Source organism: Sphaeramia orbicularis, chromosome 15 (genome assembly GCF_902148855.1).
Source record: "Sphaeramia orbicularis chromosome 15, fSphaOr1.1, whole genome shotgun sequence".
Classification (NCBI taxonomy): domain Eukaryota; kingdom Metazoa; phylum Chordata; class Actinopteri; order Kurtiformes; family Apogonidae; genus Sphaeramia; species Sphaeramia orbicularis.
In genome coordinates, this window is record NC_043971.1 from 52868198 (window position 1) to 52896103 (window position 27906).

The window sequence follows — 27906 nt, forward strand, 5'->3', positions numbered from 1 at the left end:
ACCTGTCTCCTGTGATGAGATTACCCGTCCTCTGTGTGTGTCTTCTGTGGATGGATGTGATTGGACGGTTGGACTGATGGACGCTGGCCGCAGGGACAGGTGTCTGCTGGGTTTACACTCTCTCACTCTCTCTCTCTCTCTCTCTTTTTAATCTTGTCTTTCTTCTGGAGCTTGGGTTGTTTTATCATCCTATTATTATGGCTCACAGTTGGTTCCCCTTTACCTCCTGCTGATTGTTTGGACTGATTTTATTTTAGACTCTTAAATGGATTGTCTAGCATCATTAGTGTATCGAACATGTGCTTAAAACTGGAAGAACAACTAATGGATGTAGAAAAAAACAAATATTCTCTAGTCCCACAGCAGAAAGTCTACACATTTGGATTGGAAATTCTGATTGAATTACATGACGCACAAAGTACAAAGTTCAAAACCGTGTCTCTGACACTGTTCCCTCTATTCTAGTTGAAAAATGTCATTTAGTAAATATATGAATGTTGTTTATCTGTCATTGTTGATTGATTGATTGATGTATTTATTTCGAACATGAATGTCAAGCAGAAGAAAATAAATAAACAAAACACTTAAACATAAGACATATAATACACTTTCGAAAAAGAGTGAGAAGAAGTACAACTTCTAAACTCCCACCCCTTCTCCTTATATAATTAATAACAATAATAACCTTCCTCGTCTAATCATATCTATACACTATGCCATAATTTGACTGATACTTGCTAGTAAATAATTAGGTTTCTGGCTTTATATTATTATGAACAAATATAGTGTGATTTATATAAACATAATACAATAACACATATGTCAATACATATTCATACACAGATCTATACACACATATACAGCTACATATATACACACACAAATATACGCCTATACATACATATACATACACATACCACATACTTGTACATCTTTATATCACACAGTGATCCCCAAGTCCTCCCTCATCCCTGTACCTCTGGAAAAATGATGTCTTTGTACCTCTTTTTAAATTCTTTCATGCTTGGACATTGCTTTAACTCTATATTAACTCTGTTCCACAGTCTCACCCCACTGACAGAAACACAAAAACCCTTCCTAGTGATGCGTATTAAGGGAATTTTAAGGTTAATTTTCCCCCTTAAATCATACCCCCCCTCATGAATATTGAATAATTTCTGTATATTTGTTGGTAAAAGATTATTTTTAGCTTTGTACATTATTTGAGCTGTTTGGTCGTCCACAATGTCTGTGAACTTGAGTAATTTTGACTGTAAGAATAATGAGTTTGTGTGTTCCTGGTAGCCAACATTATGAATGATCCGAATTGCTCTTTTTTGAATAATAGTTAGTGGCTGTAGTGAGGTCTTGTAGTTGTTGCCCCTGATCTCAGCACAGTACTGTAAATATGGTGAAACTAGGGAACAGTATAGTATTCATAAACTAGAAGCACTCGGAGAGCACAGACCTCTGCCAAAGCAGATCAGTGCCCCCCCCCCAATCACCACCAAAATTTTATCATTTGTTCCTTGTGCGAGTATCAACATTTCCTGAAATTTTCATCCAAATTCATCCATAACTTTTTGAGTTATCTTGCGCACGGACGGACGGACAGAGTTATGGTAAAGATTATAAGTAAAGGGAAATAATTCAAGGGCATATTTGCCCTATTGTATTTTGGGTACTTGACATTTTACTCATTGTGTTCTGTTTGATGTGCAGGAGTTTGGGGGGGGGGGGCTTATGTTAATGTTTATTTAGGTTAATGCAGTGTTTTTCAACCTTTGGGTCGGGACTCCACATGGGGTCACCTGGAATTTCTAGTAATTGATAAGAATAAAAAAAAATTACTAATAAAAATATATGTTGAGTTGACAGAGACAATCCCAATCCATAACAGACATGACAAACTGTGAGTCTGAAACTGCAGCACTGTGGTTCTGTTTATCTCTCAAATGTTCATTGTGGTCAGTTTCAGATGCTGCAGCTCTTTCATAATTCATAGTTTTAGTTCTTGTTTGTTCAGTATTAATTGTCCTCCTTGTAAATCACAGCTGGACTGACTGGACAGATCCTGACCAAGGAAAATAAAATTCTCACTTTGTGCAGTAATCTACACCTGGATTTACTGCCTCTGTCCACAATAATATAGACTAAATGTCCTCTAAAATGAATGTTAATTTGCAACATAGTATAGCAAGCTATTACATGATCAAAAGCAAATTAGTTTCAGCAAAAAAGAACAAAAAAAACAAAACAAAAAGAAGTCTCCATGTTGAATGTCTGTTCCAAAAAAGGTTGGAAACCACTGGGTTAATGTGTCTGCTTTACAACGTTTATTGGCCTTTTTATGTTTATTTTTTGTTTTTATTAATGTGACACCATTAGTCAAACCTGTACACCGGACAATGCCTTACCTATTTGTCGATATTAATAGCTGTTGTTCATGCCATATTAATGAAACCTTTACTCTTTCAAAGTAAAAGCACTTCCTCAGCACCTTGAAATTTACAGTATCAGTATCCTTCCTTCAAAGTACTGGTGCAACAATACCGTCCTTAATCAGTCGTAACCACCTCAGGGATCACATCAAGAGGTTCCTCAAAATTAGGGATGCACCGATCCAATACCAGTATCAGGCATCAGCTCCAATACTCTGTGTGTGTACTCGTATTCATACTCATAAAAGTAATCCGATACAAATGCACCGATACCACTTACGGCTGTGTGACATTCCCAGTTCAGTGCAGCAGGTACGAGGAGGAGGAATAATGTGTGTGAGTGTGAAGAGTGTGGAGATTGAACCAAATAAATGACGGTGATAAAAGTAACGCTGACTGACAGTACTGTTCCAGACACAGACAGATACAGACGCAGCGTTCTGTCCGTCCTCTGCGTACATTCCATCTGTTTTCCAGGTGACGGAGGATGAGTACCCAGACAGAGAATACCAGCAGAACCGTGGAGGTAGAGGATCTGTTCAAAGAGCCACTGTGGGAGTTAGAGAAAAACTACTGACACATTTAGGACAACTACCCAGGGCTGGACCGGGGGTACGGAGCGGTGCAGACCGCCGCCAGCGGAAGTGAAAACCAAACTTATCACTCATTTCTCTTTTCTCTTCCTGCTGAAGCTTCACTTTTAAACCTTACCAGAGAAAACGCTGCAACATTAGTATCACATTAGTGTTTCCTCTGTCATCTCCATGTTTGTTATTACTGACTTTCTTCTTCTTCTTCTTCATTTAACTTTCCTCTTCTTCGTGGTATTTGTCCAGTATGGTTAATTCAGAGCGGTGCCCCCTGGTGGATTAATTGCCAAACGCTCATTCCAACACATTAAATGTCAGTAGCAGCACTTTGTTCCAGTCAGACTAATGACAACGACAATAAAGCACATTTACAAAAGGAACTAACAACTGGAATGGGATTATTAAGGACTCGTATCGGTACTCGGTATCGGCAAGTACTCAAACGTAAGTGCTCATACTCGGTCTGGAAAACAGTGGTATCAGTGCATCCGTACAGAAAATCATCTCACGTCCCCCACTTTGAGAACCCCTGCTTTGACACTGACACAGGCTCCACATGCACTGTCGGATCCACTTTAAATGGAGTTAAACCAGCAGATCCACAGTGTTTTCACTGATGGTTCTGTGTGAGCCTCATGCTCATCCTGTAGTTGTTGTGTGTTTGTGCAGGGGTCGTCTGTTGGTCGGGACGTTCGTGGCTCTGTTCTTCAACCTGTTGACTCTGCTGTCGGTCAGAAACAAACCCTTCGCCTACGTCTCTGAAGGTACGTTCAGCCGTCCTTTAACACCATCACACCTGGCCCACAGCCGCTGTTACTTTGAAGGGTTTTTCTAACACACACTGACAGGCTGAGGATGGGTTTATGCTTTACTGGGGCTTTTTTTTTTTGGGATTTCCCTCTGGATTGTTGAGGGTTGATAATCCCACACACACACACAGACAATTTGGCTTTTGTTATATTTTAGGGGATTACTGAAGTCAAATGAAATGCCGGCTCACTGTTTTTATTTTGTTATTTTTTTGTTTTAATAAAACACAAATGGCAGAAGTGGGGTCAGAGGTTAGTCTCCTCTTAATTGCAAAAATCAATAACTTATAAAACCAAATACAGTTGTAAGATCTGAATGTTGTTCAGTATTTCTTTTTATAAGAATTGTGCATTTGTTTGGGGTATTTTGGCAGAACTCAGTGGGGATTGACAAGTAGTGCAGGCCAGAAACTGGGTTGAAACCTGTTTATTCGTCCCTCTGTAAACCTCTAATTGTGTCTACTGTTTTAATTTTGACAATTTTTCATCTGATCACTTCATTTGTTACATAAATCTCTCAGCCTTTAACACATTTCTTGAAACAACTTGCAGATCAGGTCTTAACTGTTCTTGAATAAAAGAACACCAGCATTAGCACTGGAAAACATGGCTAAAGAAAAGCATCACAGTTTCACATGAGTCCAAATGCAGCAGATGTGTGTGTTTACATGACCATAGAAATCCAATAAGTGTTATAATCAGATCATTGTAATAATAAAATCTGATGCCTTTACATGAACTTCAGAAATGCAATAATTGATAAATCCTGGTTTAGCCATTTCAGCCCATTATTGGATTTGTTTCAGAGTAGGTGTGTATATAGTGACGGTAGAATCAAACTTCCTGTTATTGTTTTCAACATGTCTTCTGTTTTTTGGGAATAAATTGTTTTTCCACATGTGCAGATGTAAATCAACTAAATGATTCAGATTAACCTGTATACATGTATGAAGACATCAACGTATTGAGGAGAAATCCAGATTTTTTAATCCGATTTCTCTTAATCAGATTACTGCTGTTATCTGATAAAACAGATGAGATTGTGCTGTTTACATGATCAATAATAATCTGATCAGAGTTTAATGTGGGTGTAAACGGACTCATTGTTACCTGGTAATACTAACGGTTGGGAATTTTACCGCAGTTTATCGTTATACTGGTAATTGTTATATCCCTACAGGAGGCCCTTATCATCCATTATCATCACAGATCATCTAAATGAGCAAGTGACGTTTATGGTGTTTTGTTTCTGAAGAGCCGCATGAGCTTGTTTATAATCATTAGCTCCTAGCTTAATGCGGTGAAACTGAGTAAAAGCAGGACAAATGTTGCTGTTCCTATTCCAAGCGTGTGCTTGTTGAACAGTTGAGGTAATAAAAGACGTACTGTCTTTCACTAGTTGTTTTATATCTACATTGGACTGGCCATTGACCGAGCCTGTGTCTGACTTTCTAAAAATATAAACAGCAGACCTCCTACTCGTGCTAAAAGTTGAAGAGAAACTTGTGAACTGTACCGCTGTGAGGAGGGGGTGAAGGGGTGGGGATCTCCAAAATTTAAAAGGCAAACAATGTTTTGTTTTTTTTATTATATATAGAACCACTTGTATCGTGCCTTCATTGGATCTTGATGAATTATTCAGATTTTTTTGGGGGTGGGGTGGGGGGCATCCATATTGTTGGGGTCCCCCATGGGATTTTTGCCTATGGGCACAATAGCCAATCATTGACCTCCATCTGATACCACTCCCTTCATCCTCTAGACCAGGGGTCTGCAACCTTTATTATTAGAACCATTTTGCCCCCTCTTCTGCCAAAAAAATAGTCTGGAGCTGCAAAAAATAACGGAGCTTATAAACTTTTGAAAGTTTTCTTGTTTTTTTTTTACATTTTATCTGTTACAACCACTGAATACAACAAACAGAAGTGCAGTGTAGAATGGATTCTGGAGTATGATTACTCTAAAAGTACACAGTAAAAGTAGTTCATAGTATTTGTGCTAATAGTATATGAAGTATTAATACCAAATATACCAAATTCATGAGGTACTTTTAGGAAATCATAATTTTATTCATCATTGAATTTAGTCTTAAAGCCTATTTCAGATGAAAAAACAAACAATTTTGAAGCTTGGAAGGGATTTTTGAGTATGATTACTCCAAAAGTACATAGTAAAAGTAGTTCATAGTATTTGTGCTAATAGTATATGAAGTACTAATACCAAATATACCAAATTCATAAGGTACTTAATGGAAAAAAGAATTTTATTCATCATTGAATTTAGTCTTAAAGCCTATTTCAGACGAAAAAACACACTTTTGTAGTTTGGAAGGAAGTCTGTTGTAGGATTACCCCAAAAGTACTCATACTCATACAGTCGCTCTATGAAAAGTATCGCTATTTATGGAAATGATTCTCCTCCAAACTCAACACTTCCTCCACAGTTCCCAGTTGTACTGCTCCATATTCTCCGTCTGGGTTCACATCCACAAGCTCCCAGAAAACGGACAGAATTACATGAGAAATATACCAAGGACGGACAGAACCCTCCGTCCGTCTGCGTCTTTAACGTAGAGCAGAGCCCTTACTTTTGTTGGCACATTTGCTTCATGCAGGTCTTACTGTAATTGTCGAATGAGTAGCGCACAAGAAAAATGCTAGCGGCTGGCTTGACCGCAGTAAAGGGAGGAGCCACTACAAGGAGGCTGAAGAGACACAGGTTGCCGACCCCTGCTCTAGAACCAGGACTAGGCCTTAAACTGGAACAAGTGGCTGGATTTTTTGCAGTATAAGTGAATGTTTGGACCAGATTATATAAAAAAGTGACTGGAGTTGTGCATAAGAATGGATTAGGAAATGGCCCCGATTTCTGAATATTGGAATCATCATTATGCTATGAAACACGATACTATGATGCGACTGTTCAGTATGTCTGTTAGACACACTTTAGCAGAACTAAAAGTAAGGCTGAAGTATTGAAAGTAGAAGAGTGGAGTCGACATAAGGCAGACGGTGAACAAACGCCACAGGAACCAAAGTTAGGCTTTTCAGTGAAACCCTTCCACTTAGAAGGTTTGTCATGTTTTAAGTGTTTTAAGTTCTGTGGATTCTTCTAAGAAATAGGACTCATTGACCAGGTTCAGCAGTTTTTACTTCCTCTCGTCCTCACTTCAGCTCATCTCCATTTCCTCCTCCTTCATATCCTTTTATTGGACCAGGAGCAGCTACGGTTTCCTCTTTCTGACTCATTGCCTGATCTGGATGAGCGCCACTGATGGATGAGGTCACACTGAGTTTTTGTGTGTAACTGTGGACAAATGTTAGTATTTTGTCCTATTTTAGGAACGTTTTGTCACATCTACATCATTTTCATCATAGTTGAGTATTCACACAAGGGCTGCCCATGAAAACAGGCAAAGTATTTATCATGATACATGGTCTTTACATTTATTTCCGTCATTTTCTCTGTTCTACATCTAGAATTGTGAACTGGTTCAAATTTGTGTCCACGAAGAACAGTTTGATAATTGTTCAAGAAGAACTTTTTCATATAAAGGGGAAAAAATCCTAAAATCAGGGACTGAAGGTGTGGTTTTGTCTTTAATGTTGTTTTTTGCCTTGTTTTGTATTTTATCTCATTTTTTCACATCTTGTTGCAACTGCTAGGTTTTCATCTATTTTATCTATTTAATAGTTTTCCTGTTTTATTTTTTATGTCATTTCTATTTCATTTTGTCCTTTACGTTGTTTTCATCTTGTTTGTATTTTGCAGTTTTCTTCTTTTTTTTTTTTTTTAGATTTTTTTTTTCATCTCATTTTGTCATTTACAGCATTTTCATCTTATTTTGTCTTTAACTTTTTTTTTTTTTTATTATCAGATGTTTTCTCATGGATCAGTTTTTATCAGATTTTGCCTTTTGCATCATTTTTGTCTTTAACCCTAACCCTTTAAACTGAAAGGACATCGTGATTTGACATTTACTTTGCATCATTATATATTTTTATTATGCAAGTGTGTCATTTTTACTAATGTGTAAATATTTATTATGATCAGCGAACAGTTTGGGCTCTAGTTTAGTCAGTTTAGGGTTAGTTAAGGTTAAAAGGCTTGGGAATGCAAATGTCAGTGTGTGTCCTCACAGTAATAGTGAAACCAGTGTGTGTGTGCGTGTCGTGTGTGTGTGTGTGTGTGTGTGTGTGTGTGTGTATGTATGTGTGTGAGATCTGCTCTTGCATTCAGTGCAGTCTCAACATCACTTAACATCTGACATTTTGGGATGGGAGGGGGATGAAATGCACACACACACACACACACACACACACACACACAGGCACTTAACTTTTTTGGAAACACACACTCTCTCACTCATTACACTCTCTCTCTGATGGAGCGAGACTAAAAGTGTATTACGCAACCATGTTCCAGACAGTGGTAATGTAGTGTGCCAGGGGGCCCAGCAGCAGAGACATGACAACACACACACACGCACACACACACCCTCACACACACACACACACACACACACACACACACCCTCACACACACAGATCATAAATAAGTCACTCCATTAAAATGTTTGTTTGGATTGACTCAGCCCTGCTAGCAAAACAAACAGTGACACAAACAGACACACAAAGAGACACAGACACACAGTGCGGTCTGAGCAGGAGGGGATGATGGGATGTGAAAGGCCTTTGACCTGACGCTGCGCCTTCAGGCTCTGCAGCTTCATCACACATTAAAGGTGGAACCAACCAGGAGTGGATCCACATAAACACACACAGAACAGAGGAGGAGGCCGTATCCACGGATACGATACCAAAAACACAGCAGTTAGTAGCAAAAGGATACCTGAAAAAAGGGGGTGGGGGGGGTTGGGGGGGTGAGCCAGCAAGCCAGCTCTTCTAACCAAGTTCTGAATCCATGTTCATGACCTGATGGTAAAATGTCTGTAAATACTGGATCATGCGAACAGAAGAATAACATTAGCTGTCGGACATGATTCTCTGGAAGCTCTATGTCAAAGGTGTCAAACTCATTTTAGTTCAGGGGCCAGATTTAGCCAAATTAGATCTGCAGTGGGCCGAACCAGTAAAATAATAACATAATAATATAGAAATAATGTCAACTCCAAACTTTCCTCTATGTTTTAGAGTGAAAAAAGTTACTTTACATTCTGAAAAGGTTTACATCTACAATCTATCCTTTCAAAAGATGTAAATAACATGAATGAACTGAAAAAAAATAAGTGTAATTTTAACAATATTTTGCCTCAGTTTATCATTTACACATGTACATTAGAACTTACAGATCACAGTGGATCTACAAATGCACAAAACATTGAGTAACAGGCAGAATATAAAGATTGTACTTCTCTTAAAGCTATACCGTATGATGTGGCATTTTTACACTTTTCTTTTGCCATCTTAAAATGCTCCTAATAAGTGTGTGTCAAACTAAAATGTAAAAGAAATCCGCCAGGTGTTGAAACTCAAAAATGTTTAATTCTCATATATTTCTAATAAAATTCTGACCAATCATTTTAGTTGGTCCGAATAAAATAATTGACCGAACCTGACTGAGCCTCCTGTCAATCATCCATTACAGCTGTCCAGCATCCGATCCATTATCTCCGTCTCACATCCGATATGTGTCCCTCTGAATCTGACGCTTCACTGGCACTGCTTCTCCTGTCACTGACCACAGTCTACTGTCTAGGATGTGTATGGATAGAACTGACATGCACATGTGGAAGGGATTAAACAGATTTATGAACAGAAACAACAACTGAGGGGCACAAACGAGTCTGATGAATGAAGGATGGAGATAAAAGTCCGGAAGTCAGCTGTGCTGGACTAAACAGGTCTGCATAAAGGTCAGCTTTTATGATGGTGGGACTCATACAGGTATAATTACATGGTGTTACACAATGTATGATGATGTAGAATGATAATTGTATGGACTATGAAACCTCAAATGTCCACGGAAAATTTGCGGAGGCCGCGCGTTCACAGTGCGCACGCCCATCCCCTGGGCACTGCAGTGAAGACGCTGACCCAGTACTGCACAGACCAGGTCCTCCACCTCTGCTTCCTCCTCCGTTTCCATCGCGCACCAGGTGAGAGGAGGAGAGAGGAGGAGGAGCCTCAGTGCTCAGGCAGAGGGAAGGGGGCGGGGCTTTGGAGGGAGGCGGGTTGTTCATGTTCAAACTTTTATTAAGTGCTGTGAGACATGCCACATCGGTAGGTATAGCTTTAAGACATTTCAGGTTATTCACATTTTTTGCAAAATTATACTTTGTTTTAGTGTAAATACATGAAAATACCTTCATTTACAAAGAAAAACATTTGAAGTTGTCATAATTTGTATGTTATTATGATAGTATTTTACTGGTCCTGCCCACTTGAGATTGAATTGTTCTGAATGTGGAACCTGAACTAAAAGGATCGTTAATATTTTTGTGTAATTTTTGCATTTCACAAATTCATCCCAAGGGCCAGACTTGGACCCTTTGATGGGCCGGATTTGGCCCCCGGGCCGCATGTTTGACACCTGTGCTCTATGTGATTTTCTTTAGAGATCAGCGGCTGTGATTTTTGTAGTTTAATTTTATTAGTCAATCATTTTGCTTTATTACATTGAATGTTCTTTCTAAATGTTCCCCTCTGCTGTTTGGACTTTATTTCAGAAAAAATACAGCTGGAAGTCAGAGGCAGAAGACAGATGTTTGAATTCAAATCAAGTTTTATTTATATAGTGCCAAATCAGAACAAAAGTTATCTCATGACAGTTTACTATATGGTCAAGACCAGAGCAGAACTGTACTATTGACGACACACACGATGATTGTCAATTTAAAGGATCATTTTTGAGTTCAAGAAAGTCACGGTTTGTGGTGAATATACTGAAGTAAAATGGAGTTTTGTGTGAAAGAGGTCGATGGTCTGTGTTTCACCTTGTTGTTTGAGTGACGTGATGAAGTATTGAAAGGGTGAAAGCGTGAGGACATTTGGCTTGTGTCGTTCAAAAACTACAGTAACTTACAGCTGTGAAAAGTCTGTATTTTTAAAATCAAACCTGTGAAAAGTGTGTGAACAGATGCTGTTATGTGATCACACATCTTCCTTTTCAACTGTCGACATGAAACACTTTGGATTTTGAGGTGTTGGTTGAACAACAATGGAGCAGTGGAAGGAATAATTGACATTTTTAATTCAATTACTTAAAGTATGTACCAGTTAGTTATTAAGTAATTTGCTTTTTCATCCACGATGATCATCCTACAATAATGGACGTTTTGTGTCCGACGCGTGTCCAGATGTTTGTCCCAATGTTGCAGCAGGGGAGGGCGTACGTGTGCAATGTCGCTGTTCCACCACGGGAGGGTGCTACCGTACAATGGCACCACGGGTACAATGCTGCTAGTAGTATAAATGTATGATATAATCAAAGGACAGTAATTAAATCTATATAGCTCTCACCACTTCCTTCTTTTATCTGTCTCTGCAGAGTCATGGTCATGATTTTAAAGTTCTGAGACATTAATGTTCCTGTAGTTTTATTCTGTTGAATGTAAAAGTGCAGCCTTATATCTATAGCTTGAAGATGATGGAATCATCCGAAATGAAACAGCTGTGTGTCTGAATATTTGATGCGGCTCTGAACCAGAATGATGTTTTCTCTTCTGCTTTTGGGTTTTTTTTTTTCATCTGAAACTGTAAATGTGTCTCAGTCTGTGTGTGACCATATGAAGCTTTTATCCTTTGTAAAGGTTGATGCGTTTATCCTATTGACAAAAGTAGATATGAAATGGAAACAGATTTATCCGATAAGTGCATGTGTGGATCAGTAGGAAACAGGAACATTCACTGAATTAATGAAATAAACAGTCAGAAATGCCACCACATATGAAGAGCTGCAAAAACAAATGGTAGATGAAGACTGACAAACTGTGGAAGAGTCTGAACCCATTTGTAATATTAACATAACAGTCATAAATGGAAATGCACATAGAAGTGTTTGTCCTTTGGGAAAATTCTCATACCCTATGCCAGTGGTTCCCAACCTTTTTTGGCTCGTGACCCCATTTTAACATCACAAATTTCTGTCGACCTCAGACATTCAAAACGGAGACTTTTTTTTGGCTAAAATTGATTTGTTTTGATCATGTAATAGTTTGCTATGCTATGCTGTTGCAAATAAAGGTTTATTTTAGATGAAAATTAGTCTATATAATGTATGTTATTATGGACAGAGGCAGTAAATCCAGGTGTAGATTACTGCACAAAGTGAGAATTTTATTTTCCTTGGTAAGGATATGTACAGTCCGGCTTGGATTTACAAGGCTGACAATTAATACTGAACAAACAAGAACTGAAACTATGAATTATGAAAGAGCTGCAGCATCTGAAACTGACCACAATGAACATTTGACAGATAAAAAGAACCACAGTGCTGCAGTTTCAGCTTCAGAGTTTGTCATGTCTTTTATGTATTGGGATTGTTTTGCTCAACTCACCATATATTTTTTATTAGTAAGTTTTTATTTTTATCAATTACTAGAAATTTCAGGCGACCCCATTTGAATTCCAGGCGACCCCACGAGGGGTCCCAACCCTAAGGTGGAAAAACACTGCCCTATGCAGTTGTAAAGTTCGGCCTTTTAAAGCTCAACATCAGATCTATGCTCTGAGGCTACAACACTGTCACTGACATATCAACCGAACAGTAACCACGTTTAATTTCACTTTGAAAATTATAAGTTCAGAAAATGAGCAGATCACATAAGGTACTGTTGGTAATCTATGCTGAAGCTGCTTCATTAGAAGTTAAGAAAGAAGAACTGTAATATCTGCACCAGTATTTGAAGTAAACGCCACCTTAAACATGCACAGCAGTAAAATGTAATGTATATGTCAATGCTGCAGTAAAATTACTCAAAAATACATATAATAGTAAAAACACGGCCTACTTTACTACACAGTGACTATGATGACTTCATAAATCACTTCTCATCTCATTCCAAAAAAAATATAAAGCATAAGACCTATTTTCCATTTCAGTAAAGACATCATCTTCATATTAAAAGAAAATCATGCTTCTAGTGAGTATATAACATTCAGTTAACTCCAGCTAAAATGTTGATATCAGGGCTGATATCTGATCCTAATACTGGATCGGAACAACCTTACATGAAAGCTGAACACAAACTGATGAGTGTCTGAAATCTCAGTTTTCTGCCTCATACTGAGTTCACTAATGAGTGTTACTCACAGCTCCTATAACCGTGTCAACATTTCTGAGGGAAATTAAAGGGGAAAACATCCAAGGGTGTCAATATTTTTTATAGGAACTGATTGTTGGAACAGTTGAAGAGTGTGAAGAAGGGACTGATTTCAGACACAACCCAGGTGAATATCTGTCAGGTTTTCTGCTGAGTTTTTCAACTTTTATCTCATAGCTGAACATGGTTGATGATGATGATGATGATGATGATGATGATTAGGGGTGTAAGAAAATATCGGTTCTGCAATATATCGCGATATTTCATTTCGCAATAGTGTATTGATATTAAAAATTACTGCATTGATATTTTTAGGTATTTATTCAAATGCAGATATTGTACAGGTTCATTTTTGTTTTTCTATTTTTCTTTTTTGTTTATATTCTATTTATTATTCTTTAACACTCTTTTATTAAATAATGTTAGTTCCTCTGTTGGTATCGCACAAAAATAATGTTCTGATGTTAGTTGTGAACTAATAGAATATGAACATTTGAGCAGGATCTTAATGTCTGTAAAATGTCATGTGTAATGTAATGTCTGTAATGTCTGTAAAACAGAATTTAAGTTTTAACAGTTCAATTTTGTGATATAGCATTAGATCCTGTTCTGATCAAATAAAAACGTGTTTAGTATTTGTGCAGATTTCTGGTGTAATTCCATTATTCCAGGAAATATTTTAAAAAAGAAACAAAACCAATAAAAAATTGCCTTTTTAACAGTGTTGTGATACATCATGAAAAATCATATCGTGATCCTAGTATTGTGATTTGTATCGTATCGCCAGATTCTTGCCAATACACAGCCCTACTGTAATGATGATGGAGATGATGATGATGGAGATGGATCTTAACGCCCACTGATGATGAGACAATAGAACCAAATGTTTCTGCAGTGTTCATTCTTTTCATGGATGTTATTGACCACAGTAAACACATTGAAAATCCCTATCCCCACCGTTTAATAACATGTTTGTGTCTCCACAGCGGCGAGCAGCAGTTGGCTTCAGGAACACGTGGCTGATCTTAGTCGAAGGTAAGACTGTGCGCTTGGCTCCTTCATATTCTGTTTGCAGTGTCTCCATCAGCAGATCTCAGGTAGAAACAGGAAGGATCCACTTACACTGAGTCAACACACACCCAGACCTGACAGCAGTAAAACTATCCTCCTCTGTCAGCACACACAGAATTACTGGCACAGTCGGCCTTCCTCTCAGGTCAAAGGTCACCCTCAGAAAGTGAGGTTTACCCGAGGTGTCGAGGTCATGGGAGGTGGAGGAGGTGCCGGACTTCAATTCAACACATTGGCCTATTGATTGAGATTCTTGGAAACTGACTGGAGATCAGTTTTCAGACTGTTTTCTAAGACTTCATTGACAGTAAATGACACAGATGCTCCCCTGCCCACTGTGGGTTCAAACGTCTTAAGTCCTTTACCTCCAGCTTCAGTTTAAGTGGTTGTAAGTTGTGCTTCCTTTCCGTCCCTGCAGTAACTGAAACGTTGTTTTCGTTTTTTGTGCACACGGAGCTAAAAGTTTGACAGTGCCGGACATCTGATATTCGTGGCTGGAAGCCGATACTTTGCATCAGAACTCAATCATGGCTGAAAATCTGATGTTGGTGCAAAATGTTTCCCCAAAGAACTGCAATTCTTCTGCAGTTTCAGTTTCAGTCCGTCAGGAAGAAGAAAAAACAAGCCTCTGAAACAGCTGACCTTTTACAGTGGAGGCTTTTGTCTTTTAGGACTTTGGCACATAGTCTACAACAGTAACCACTGCAGCTCTGGTGTTTAAGAGACATTTTTCTGTGTTGGGTACGGCTTTATTTTTGGATGATGATCAGAGAGAACCTCCTGTTGACTCGAGTCCACCACCAACACTGACCTAACCTGGTTCCATATATTTAATCCATGATGGTCTGTATTATTACTGTATTACCATTACCATATACCCAAAAGGGTTCCCTCCTGTTCATCCACTGTTTGGATCTTTGGTGTAATTACTGAGGAGTAGGGACGGGTTCTGAACCCTGGTACTAAGCAATCTCCGGGACCACATAATTAAAGACCAGTATATGGATAAGCTCAGACTGGAAGAAAAAAAAAACGGAAAATCCATCACACACATTATGGTCACAGTGGTCGTGACTTCAATCAATGACAAGTGCAACAAGTCTTTTACATATTCAGGCAGAAACACAATCTATCACAAAACCTGGTGAAAATCCTGTAAAGGTGCGGGAGACTTTCATGATGAATTTTTCATCAAATCTGTCAAACCTCAGTCATATCCTCAGTATCATGAATCTGTAAGTCTTTCTGTCATTACTCACCTGAATCTCTTGCATTACGGTGACCAATTTCGAAGTGCCATCCACCATAAACAAAACGTGTGTTTACAAGCAGAGCCAGTAGATAACTCGGGCATCTTCAGAATTTTGTTGCGACGTGCATTGTGGGAAAGGGAGGCTCACACAGCCGCCTGCAGCAGCAGTGTTTCCGCCTCGTGTCGGTTCCAGCTGCCGCTGTTAGGTGGCTGGATGAGCCTCCGTTTCCCACAATGCACATTGCACCAAAATTCAGAAGATGCTTGAGTTCCCTCCCAGCTCTGAACGTAAACGCGTTTTGTTTATGGTAGATGGCACTTCGAAATTGTTCACCGTAACGGAAGAGATCTATTATTTTTTTCACTTTAATCTACTGTATCAACATAAAAGGCCAGAAAACACACACACACACAAAAAAAATCCGATTTGAAAAATGTATATAAATTATTGCATAAATAACACAAAGATGCTTAACGAACCTTTTCAAAGATTTTAAAAGTGAATATTGGTTCCAAATATTAGGTATATAAAATTAAAACTGTAATAAATTAAAGCTATACTCAAATATTTGACATACAAGCAGATCTTTACATAGGTGTTTTCTCCAGAAAAGTGTGGTAATCAAACACGGTTATCATGATAATTAGAATTTAAACGGTAATACTAACCATTGGCAATTTTACCGCGGTTTATCGTTATACCGGTAATCGTTATATTCCTATTCACAGTGTATCCCACGGGTTGGTTTTGGCCCACGAGCCGTATGTTTTACACCGTTGATCAGGAGCATTGTTTAGTTGATAGGATGCACTGATTGGCTGAACTGATATTCACCCACTGGCATCAGCAGGTCCAAGTCCCATTGTTGTCCTTTATTAGCACATTATTTGAAAGGAAGCAGATATTAACTAGAAGCACTTGGAGAGCGCAGACCTCCGCCAAGGCTGATCAGTGCCCCCCCACCCCCGTGGGCCCCCCCATGCCAAGGAGGTTATGTTTTTGCCAGGGTTTGTTTGTCTGTCTGTCTGTCTGTTTGTCTGTCCGTTAGTGTGCAACATAACTCAAAAAGTTATGGACAGATTTTGATGAAATTTTCTGGTCTGCGCCCCCCCCCCCCCCCCCCGTGGGCCCCCCCACCCCCGATCACCACCAAAATTTAATCATTTCTTCCTCATCCCATTTCCAACAAGCCCTGAAAATTTCATCAAAATCTGTCCATAACTTTTTGAGTTATGTTGCACACTAACGGACAGACAAACAAACAGACAGACAAACAAACCCTGGCAAAAACATAACCTCCTTGGCGGAGGTAACGAGGGTTTATCATTTGTTTGTGTTGCCATAGTAACGTATATGCACAGAAGCAGACTGAGGCTCCGTGTCAACCACAGTGATGAATATTACATCTCATTATGTAATCGCACATGGCCACTGGGTGAATTGTATGTATGTAAACACACACACACACCGACCCTCAGCAGCTCAGATGATGCAGGTTACCCACGGCAACGGCCTCCAGACTCCAGCAGCAAAACTGAGCCCTGATTGGCTGAGAGGGAAGAAATGAACAGGACGTCCCAGCCTAGTTTCCACTGTGTGTGTGTGTGTGTGTGTGTGTGTGTGTCTCTGAGAGCAGCTCCACACACCTTAATGTTAGGTTTTGTGTGTGTGCAGTTGTCTGTCTACAAGTGTGAAAGTGTGTGTTCGTCAGTGTGTTTAGTTGAAAGTGTCTTGTGGCTGTGTGTGTGTGTGTGTGTGCGTGTGCATGTGCGTGCGTGCGCTTGTATTCATGTGTGTGTTGTAATGTATGTCCCCACTTAACCTCGCCGGGGTCTCGGGGCCAACCAGGGACCGGGTTATATAAAGCCTCACCAGCCACAAACCTCGAGTCTGTGTGTGTCTGCGTTTCAGCTCATGTTGTTCATGACAGAGGAAGAAATGTGACAAATGTGCAGCAGGAAGTCGACTCATTATTACTCAAACGTCAAAACAAATGGATGTTTTTTATGACTGCATTTCTTTAACTTGTTTCAAAAGGTTCCATTTTGTCCTTAAGATGAAGTCATTGGTTTGAGTCAAAGCATCCGACACCTTCATCTATCTCATCAATAGGGGTGTTAGAAAATATTGGTTCTGCAATATATCGCGATATTTCATTTTACAATACTATATCGATATTAAAAAGTACTATATTGATATTTTTAGGTATTTATTTAAATGCAGACATGGCGGAGATTCATTTTTGTTTTTGGTTTTCTTTATCGTTTACATCTTATTTATTATTATTTAGCACTGTTTTATTAAATAATGGTTATGTGAATCATCCTAAAAACACTTTTTACTGTCTGAGAGGCAGATGGTACTTCCTTTGTGGTACAAAAATAATATTATGATGTTAGTTCTGAACTAATAGAATATGAACATTTGAACAGGATCTTAAACTGTAATGTCTGTAAAACAGAATTTCAGTTTGAACACAGGAACATTTGGTGATAGAACATTAGATCCTGTTGTGATCAAATAAAATGTGTTTAGTATTTGTGCAGATTTCTGGTGTAATTCAATTCTTCCAGGAAATAATCATTTTTAAAAAAGAAACAAACAAAAAATTGTCTTTTTAACAGTATCATGATATATCGTGATGTATCGTATTGTGATCCTTGTATTGTGATTTGTATCATATAGCCAGATTCTTGCCAATACGCAGCCCTAGTAAACATCAAACACACAGTGAATACTCTACAGTTAGTTGATCCAAACTGTATTTAGTACGATACCAGTATTAGTCCTAATATTCCCTAGTCCTAAAAACAACAACAATAAAGTTGGAATTTTGTAATCATAAAATTTATCAATAGACATTAAATCATCAAATTAGTATCTTAATAAATAACATAATGAACATAATGAATCAGTGATGGTAAACTGTATTAATTTCATACTGGGGATGTAACGATGTGAAAATTTCATATCATGGTTATCATTATTATCACAATATTGTTGAAATGTGCTCGAAATGTTCAAAAAGTTCCTGTCTTATACACAACCTGAAATGATTAAACTAAGTTGTATTTTGACAAAAAAAAAGAAACAAAAAAAAAAACCCAAATAAAATATTACGCAAAATGTAGCTACTTTCTGTTGGCAGAAACATTCAAATATTAACATGTAAACATCAAACATACAAATGTGCATGAAAGATGGCACCTTATGGCCATTGTTTGACCATTTTCTGTATCAAGTTTGTGTTTAAAGTGTGGTAATCAAACACGGTTATCATGGTAATTAGAATTTAAACAGTAATACTAACCGTCAGGAATTTTACCGAGGTTTATCGTTATACCGGTAATCGTTACATCCCTATTTCATACAAACAGTAGCTGCTGCTCCAGTTTCTGCATTTGACTCAGCTCTCCTTATTTTACACAAAATAATAAGGCTATTTGTCGTGATATCACAACTGCTGTAATAGCTTTAAAACGACTGAAAATGTTTATTGTCATGATTGTTTATTTTCTTGAATGTTATGGGTATTTTGTTGAAATATTGTTTATTCTTCAAATCCTTCCCACTTTTTGTCATAGACTTTTTCCTTCAATTATTACCACTTTATTCTTGTCTTTTAATGTGCTAATAGATTGGTTGGTTCATCTAAATTGCCCGTAGGTGTGAATGTGAGAGGGATTGTTTGTTCATCTCTATGTGTTGACCCTGCGATGAACTGGTGACACGTTCAGGGTGAACCCCGCCTTCGCCCAAAACATAGCTGGGATAGGCTCCAGCACCCCCGGGACCCTTTGGATGATAAAGTAGTTCAGAAGATGAAAAACAAGTGGAATATATGAATGGAGGATTTTTATTTTGAAGATGTAAATGAAGCAAAAGGAACAGAAAATAACATTGCACATCAAAATCAAATTGCATGTCCAAAAGCAGTAGGAGGAACCAAGGTTATTATCGTTAATGGAAACTAACGAAATGACGAAAACTAGGATTGTAAAAAACATTTTCGTTAACTGAAATAAATAAAAACTATAATTAAAAGAAAAAAATGATAACTAACTGAAACTGTATTGTGTGCTTACAAAACTAACTAAAACATATAAATATTATGGATGAAATTCCCTTAGTTTTTGTCTTTGTCAATGTCAGATTGATATGAAATCGATTTATTTCCCTCAAGCAATTTTAGCTGTTGTCACCATATGATATTTAACGGTCCGTCACTTTTCGTCACTTGTCGTTTAGAGTCGTCTTCTCGTCCCCACCCTACCTGGAAACATGGAGACTAAAGTTTATTATTTTATATATTATTATAATTTTGAATATACAAGAGACCAGCTGTAGAATAACTGTCCACTGTAGTGACCGGTATGCATGAAAGGTTAAACTTATTTAATCCTACACCTCAAGTGCTTTTACATCTTTATCACTAACTTAATACAACAATCAAACAATACTTTTTTCCTAAATTTAGCATTCAACCACAACAAATAAACAATGCAGTAAGTGAATTATACACAACGATGTGTTCATGTCAGTAGGGGTGTGTATTGGTAAGAATCTGGCGATACAATACAAATCACAATATTAGGACCACGATACGATATATTGCGATATATCACAAGAGTGTTAACAAGGCAATATTTTTTGTTTGTTTTGTTTCTTCTTCCAAGATATTATTTCCTGGAAAAAAATTTAACAATACCAGAATTATGCACAAATACTAAACACATTTTTATTTGATCAGAACAGGATTTAATATATCACAAAACTTTCCTCTGTAAAAATGAAATTTTGTTATAAATGCTAATAATAAATAAATACATAAAATGATATTTACAGACATTACAGTTTCAGATCCTGCTCAAATGTTCATATTCTATTAGTTGCGAAATGAATGTATAGTGTTCAGTCACTGAATCATCCAACGTCATAACATGATTTTTGTGCGATCCCAACAAAGGAATTAACATCTGCCTCTTTCAGACAGTAAAAAGTACTTTTAGGACAATTGAAATTACCATTATTTAACAAAAGAAGAGTTATCCATAAAAAGAAAAAAAAAACTACATGCATGACCTGCAATATCATAAAACTACCTTTTAGTATACGAACAACAGAGCAAAATACCCATTTAAATAAACACCTAAAAATATCGATATAGTACTTTTTAATATCGATACAGTATCATGAAATAAAATATCACGATATATTGCGGAAACCGATATTTTCTTACACCCCTACATAGCAGTACAGTCATACAGACTCAACAATTCAACAGTTTTCTTCAATGATTACAGCATTTTTATCAATACAACATTATCCATAAACAAACAGCCCTCATTGTCATTATTTTTACCTCCACCAAGCAGGTTATGTTTTTGCCAACGTTGGTCTGTCTGTCTGTGTCTGTCTGTCTGTCTGTGTGTGTCTGTGTGTGTGTGTGTGTGTCTGTCTGTGTCTGTCTGTGTGTGTGTGTGTGTCTGTCTGTCTGTCTGTCTGTCTGTCTGTGTGTGTGTGTGTGTCTGTGTGTGTCTGTGTCTGTCTGTCTGTCTGTCTGTGTCTGTCTGTCTGTGTGTGTCTGTGTGTGTGTGTGTGTGTCTGTCTGTGTCTGTCTGTCTGTGTGTGTGTGTGTGTCTGTCTGTGTCTGTCTGTGTCTGTCTGTCTGTCTGTCTGTGTCTGTCTGTCTGTCTGTCTGTCTGTGTCTGTCTGTCTGTCTGTGTCTGTCTGTCTGTCTGTCTGTGTCTGTCTGTGTCTGTCTGTCTGTCTGTCTGTGTGTGTCTGTCTGTGTCTGTCTGTGTGTGTCTGTGTGTGTGTGTGTGTGTGTCTGTCTGTGTCTGTCTGTCTGTGTCTGTCTGTCTGTCTGTCTGTGTCTGTCTGTGTCTGTCTGTCTGTCTGTCTGTCTGTGTGTGTCTGTCTGTGTCTGTCTGTGTGTGTCTGTGTGTGTCTGTGTGTGTGTGTGTCTGTCTGTGTCTGTCTGTCTGTGTGTGTGTGTGTGTCTGTGTGTGTCTGTGTCTGTCTGTCTGTCTGTCTGTGTCTGTCTGTCTGTGTGTGTCTGTGTGTGTGTGTGTCTGTCTGTGTCTGTCTGTCTGTGTGTGTGTGTGTGTCTGTCTGTGTCTGTCTGTCTGTCTGTCTGTGTCTGTCTGTCTGTCTGTCTGTCTGTGTCTGTCTGTCTGTCTGTGTCTGTCTGTCTGTCTGTCTGTGTCTGTCTGTGTCTGTCTGTCTGTCTGTCTGTGTGTGTCTGTCTGTGTCTGTCTGTCTGTGTCTGTGTCTGTGTGTGTGTGTGTGTGTGTGTGTCTGTCTGTCTGTCTGTCTGTGTGTGTGTGTGTGTGTGTGTGTCTGTCTGTCTGTCTGTCTGTCTGTCTGTGTGTGTCTGTCTGTGTCTGTGTCTGTGTGTGTGTGTGTGTGTGTGTGTCTGTCTGTCTGTCTGTCTGTCTGTCTGTGTGTGTGTGTGTGTGTGTCTGTCTGTCTGTGTGCAAGAGAACTCAAAAAGTGATGGACGGATTTGGATGAAAATTTCAGGAAATGTTGAGATTTTTTTTATTTTTTATTTTTTTATTTATTTTATTTTTTAAATTTTAATCATCATTATTAAATACTGTACCTCTCAGGAATCAATTCTTTATATCTTTTTTTAAACTGAATTATGTTTGATATTTGTTTTATCTCCACACACAATTTCTTCATAATTTTACTCCTCAGATGGTGAAACAGAAACTTTTTACATAAACATCCTGCAGACTAAAGGATCAGTGTACTGACCAACTCTAGAATTGCCAGATTTTCAAAATTCTAACACATTAGATGCGCTGCTTCAGCTTCTCCACTGTACAGAAAGCAGATGAACGTAACGTTGTGTCTTTTTTTGAGGCTTTCCTGGGTTTTCGAAATTAAAAACATTACTGTGAGTGCGGTGTATAACTCTCTAGCCGTGAACCTCGGAGTTGCTCTGTACGCGACACGCATCAGTAAACAGAGGGTCTGGAATCCAACTTTTCTGCTTGTGGTCTTTACTTAAAACTTAGATTGATACAAACAAAAGATGAATTTCTAAATTAAATAACATGATGGTCAAAAGACTGTGATGCTCCTGGGTTCCAGGCTTCCGGTTCTGCTTTTGTTTCTTTACGTTTTATAATCTTAGCAGCCAATAGGATTGCATCACACCATGATGTCAAGACTTATGGTATTATTACTTGATATTCATAAAATACACATAAATTATTAATAAGAAATCAAGTATAAATATGAATATGGATTTTTAACTGAAGCACAAAAAATGACTAACAATTACTACTATAGACAGAAGCTCATCACATCAAAAAGTCACAGCTGAAAAGTTTATATATATAGTCGAATTCAAGCGATTTATGTTGAAAACTAGAAAACTGAGCTTGTTCTCAGTTCTGAATCAGCTCATGAATCTTTTCTGCAAACTCCCATTTGATTTAACGATTACCAACAATAAACCAGTCATTAGTTGCTGCCCTGGTCTGAACCCCTGAGCAGCTGCATTTGTTGGCTGTTTATGGCCACAGTTTACTTGTTTATTTATCTGTGTTCACAGTAAAGCTTGGATTAGCTCGGGATGATTCCAGGACTCATGTTATTTGCACCGGCTGAGCCTTCCTGTACTTGCACGGAGCAGGTTTTTGTTTTATCCTCTTGCACTTTCACTCTGAGCTTCATTAAAAAGGTTTTTGTTGACCTCACATTACAGCTGCACAATACTGGCATGAATCAGACTTTTTTTTTTTTTTTTTTCGTCTGTTTGGATGGATTCAGATTTGGCTTGGTGCTCTGTGGTTTCATGAAATGATAAAACAAATAAGTCTCATGTTGAACTGTCGATGAAGAACCTGTTGTTTTGATCAGTGTAATCTCCTGTAGATGAAATGATTACATTGAACCGTTTGTCTCCCAGTTACAGGATGTGGTTGGGTCTGATTTGGTTCGATTGATAAATGGGTCAAGAGGTTTTTTTTTTTTTATACTTTGTTTTCATTTGTTTTATCAACAAACAGACAATACAACACACAGACCTGGGGTCACTGGTTGAACACAAAATATTTAAATCACAGACAGCAGTAACTGAGCATTGTTTTGTTTATAATCCAGCCATTTTCTCCAGTGCTTCAGGAAGATACTGTATGTTCCTTGTAGGGATGTAACGATTACCGGTGTACTGATAAACAGCAGTAAAATTCTCGATGGTTAGTATTACCGTTTAAATTGTAATTATCATGATAACCATGTTTGATTACTGCACTTTCAACACAAACTTGATATGGAAAATGGACAAACAATGGCAATAAGGTGCTATCTTTAATGCACACTTGTATGTTTGATGTTTACATGTGGATATGGATTTTGGATTTGTTTTATTTGTAATGACTCGTATGTGAACTGTTTACTGCAATAGCTGTAATGGCAACATACCTGATGGAAGCAGATGTTTGAAGAAAGGGGCAGGTATTATACGTTTTCTTCATCCTGCCCTTTTCCAATCATTTAGATTGGAATGAATAAATAAATGAAAATGTTAATATTTGAATGTTTCTGCCTGCAGAAAGTACATCATGCCTATTATTTTATTTGTTTTTGTTTTTGTTTTTTTTTTCAAAATACAACTTGGTTAAATTATTTCAGTGTGTGTATAAGTACTTTTGGAACATTTCCAGCACATTTCAACAATACCGTGATAATAATGATAACCGTGATAATTTCGGTCACAATAACCGTGATAGGAAATTTTCACATCGTTACATCCCTAGTTCCTTGAGTTGTAGGTAGTAAATCAGTCTTTCCATGGAGTAGATTTCCTCTATTATAGCCACTGCTTCTCACGGGGTGCATCCATTTTGAGCCAGTTCCTTGTAATGGCCTTTTTGGAAGCGATTATAAGAATTTTAAAGAGGTATTTGTCTTCTTTCTCTAATACATTTCCAGGTCGCAGTCCCAGCAAAAAGGAATTTGGGGTCCTTAGGAATCGGATCAAGAGTTATTTAATTAAATTTTCTGTGTGTACAGAGTCACATGAGAGGAGCTCCACCAATCAGATGGCTGCCTTTCAGAACGTCTCCATTGTCCTGAGATTAAAACGTAGAACAACTTCTGTGTTTTAGATGAAGTGTGGACAATGCACACTGTAAAAAAAAAATCTGTGATTTAACAGAATTTTTACTGTTTATTTTACAGATTTTTCCTGTATTTTTAAGATACAGGAAAATATCAATGAAATGACAAAAACAGACTGTGATTTTACATGTCAAATGTAAAATAACATGGAAAAACTATAACTGAATAACCATAAAATTTCCATTTTTTAAAAGATTTATTACTTTTTTCACAGAAAAATACAGTTAAAATACATTTGCAAATGTATCGTAATTTCACAAATATTTCTTTTCTATTTATGAGATTAAACTGTTAATTTAATGTTTAATACTGTGAAAAAAATAATGAAACGAGATTAAATTACTGACAATTAACCGTAAAAGAAGTATTTGTTCTGTCAGTTGAACCAGACTTGTTTGTTAATTGACAAATATCTTGTGTAATTACAGGAGGTTTCACAACAGAATGTTGAATAAATGTATTTTTGTGAATGTATAACATGTATAAGCACTGATAAACTGTCCAAATACAGTTTTTATCAGTGGATTGGACAACTGAGTCTCATTGAAAATTATGTATAGATATATATATATGTGTGTGTGTGTAATTTGATTGTTTTAATACATGTAAATATTCTTTATTAAACATTAAAAAGTCAAAAAATATGCAAAATCTCATGTAAAATTAGGGCAAAAAACTGTATTTTAATTATGGAAAATTACCGTATTTTTATGAGATGGTTTTCCGCTATTTAACAGTATTTTTTTGGGACCCTTGCTGCTGGAATAATACGGTTTTTTACGTGTTTTTTTTTTTTTTTTGTTACACTTTGAATAGTTTCATCAAGTCCAACCTAAGAAGGTACTGGATTGGATTCCAGCACCATGTGGGCCTTTATGTGTAGAGTTTACGTGTTCTCCTTATGTCTGTGTGGGCTCTGTCGTCCTCCCACCGTCCAAAGGCATCTATCTGAATAGGTCAAACCCTCACATGTAAGAAGCTCTTCATAAAATGGATCGATGGATCATGGTCACCTAGGGATGTAACCATATGAAAATTTCAAATCACGGTTATTGTGACCAAAATTATCACGGTTATCATTATTATCAAGGTATTATTGAAATTGTGCTCAAAATGTTCGAAAAGTACTAATACACACACTGAAATAATTTTGTAAATTGATGATAAATTTTGAATGCCTTAAGTTGTTTTCCGGTTTTTATTTAATTCAATTTAATTTTGTTTACAGTAGCGGAAAATGTTTTAAGAGGGCAAGGTGATTTATGGCCAGCATTGCAGATGTAGCTGCATTTTTCCCAATATAAGTAAAGTTGGAATGGAAACAATGCACTTCTTTTTTAATTGTCTGCATCAGTCAATGTGGCAACAAGTAGAGTGAAGAAAATCATTAAATATTTAAATATCGCAAGTCATATCGTTATCACAATATTCAATAATGTTATCACATATGACATTTCTTTCTAATATCATGCAGCCCTACTATTGGGCATCTGAGCAGAAATAACATCATGCAGCCCCTCACATGATTTTACAAATGACACAAACAAGATACTGGAGGAAATGACAGAACATATCAGCCTTAGTTTATGCAGACTACGAATCTGAAATCCTCCAACTAAAATATTAACCCTTTAAGTGCCAAAGTCGCAATATCGCAACAAGCAACAAAACTGAATGAGCTTTTGAAATCTTGATATCCAAATTGAATGTTAAAAAAAAAAAAACTCTGGTGCCTAAATGGTTAAATACTATTACAAATGAGTGAGGAACCCACAGTGTTTGTCATGGCTCAACTGTTTGGGCTTATTCCACATCTGAGCAGCTGCTGAGGGATCCTGATGACTTCCTGTCTGTAACACCACTGACCTGGTCTGGGCCTGTGGAGGATTCTTAAATATCCTGTGGATTCATACTCAGAGCCCAAGTCTTCAATTAAATCTGACTAGAACGTTGAAAGGGTCTCACATCCTTCCTCCTCTCTTCACCCTCCATTTTTGTCCGTCTGACTGTTGACGTGATTGAATGACACATCTGACATTAATTGCGTGTTGACATGCTTGTCGCTGTTTTCTTCTAAACATTATCTCATGACAAACACCTTGCGGCATCGTGCTCTACTTCATGTTTGTGACAGCGCTCGTCGACCAGCGACGGCCTTTGACTTATTGGAAATTCAATGTGACACGCAGCGGGGGCTGAACCCCCAAGCCCCATCCAATGACCCGTTAATGGGTTCCAGAAATACTGAGCCAACCAGGGAACCCAAAGGCAGACGAGTCAGACCCCAGCAGCAGAGCAAAACCAGCACTGACACTAACACTGACACTGACACTGACACCAAAACCAGCGCTAACACCAAAACCAGCACTGACACTAACACCAACACTGACACCAAAACCAGCGCTAACACCAAAACCAGCACTGACACTGACACCAAAACCAGCGCTAACACCAAAACCAGCGCTGACACTAACACCAACACTAACACTGACACCAAAACCAGCGCTAACACCAAAACCAGCACCGACACTAACACCAACACTGACACTGACACCAAAACCAGCGCTAACACCAAAACCAGCACTGACACTAACACCAACACTGACACTGACACCAAAACCAGCGCTAACACCAAAACCAGCACTGACACTAACACTGACACTGACACCAAAACCAGCGCTAACACCAAAACCAGCACTGACACTAACACCAACACTGACACTGACACCAAAACCAGCGCTAACACCAACATGTGACACCAAAACCAACACTAACAGTGACACCAACACTAATACAACACCAGCACTGACCCTAACACTAACACTGACACCAAAACCAGCGCTAACACCAAAACCAGCACTGACACTAACACCAACACCAACACTGACACCAAAACCAACACTGACACCAAAACCAGCACAGACACTAACACCAACACTGACACCGACACCAAAACCAGCAAAGACACTTACACCAACACTAACACTAACGCTGACACCAACACTAACACCAAAACCAGCCCTGACACTAACACCAACACTGACACTGACACCAAAACCAACACTAACACCAAAACCAGCCCTGACACTAACACCAACACTGACACTGACACCAAAACCAACACTAACACCAAAACCAGCACTGACACTAACACCAAAACCAACATTAACACTGACACTAACACCAACACTGACACTAACACTGACACCAAAACCAACCCTAACAGTGACACCAACACTAATACAACACCAGCACTGACACTACCACTAACACTGACACTAACACTGACACCTAAACTGACACTGACACTAACATTGA

General features: G+C 38.1%; 1 protein-coding gene across 1 annotated transcript in view; it reads left to right on the top strand.

Moving 5' to 3' along the window:
* The window catches only part of LOC115433826 (zinc transporter 6-like), a 107420-nt gene that overhangs the window by 72713 nt on the left and 6801 nt on the right, over nucleotides 1-27906 (top strand). The window contains exons 9-10 of the mRNA XM_030155369.1: nucleotides 3701-3795; nucleotides 14110-14158. Coding sequence (XP_030011229.1) covers nucleotides 3701-3795; nucleotides 14110-14158 — 144 coding nt within the window. The remainder of the gene's footprint in view (nucleotides 1-3700; nucleotides 3796-14109; nucleotides 14159-27906) is intronic.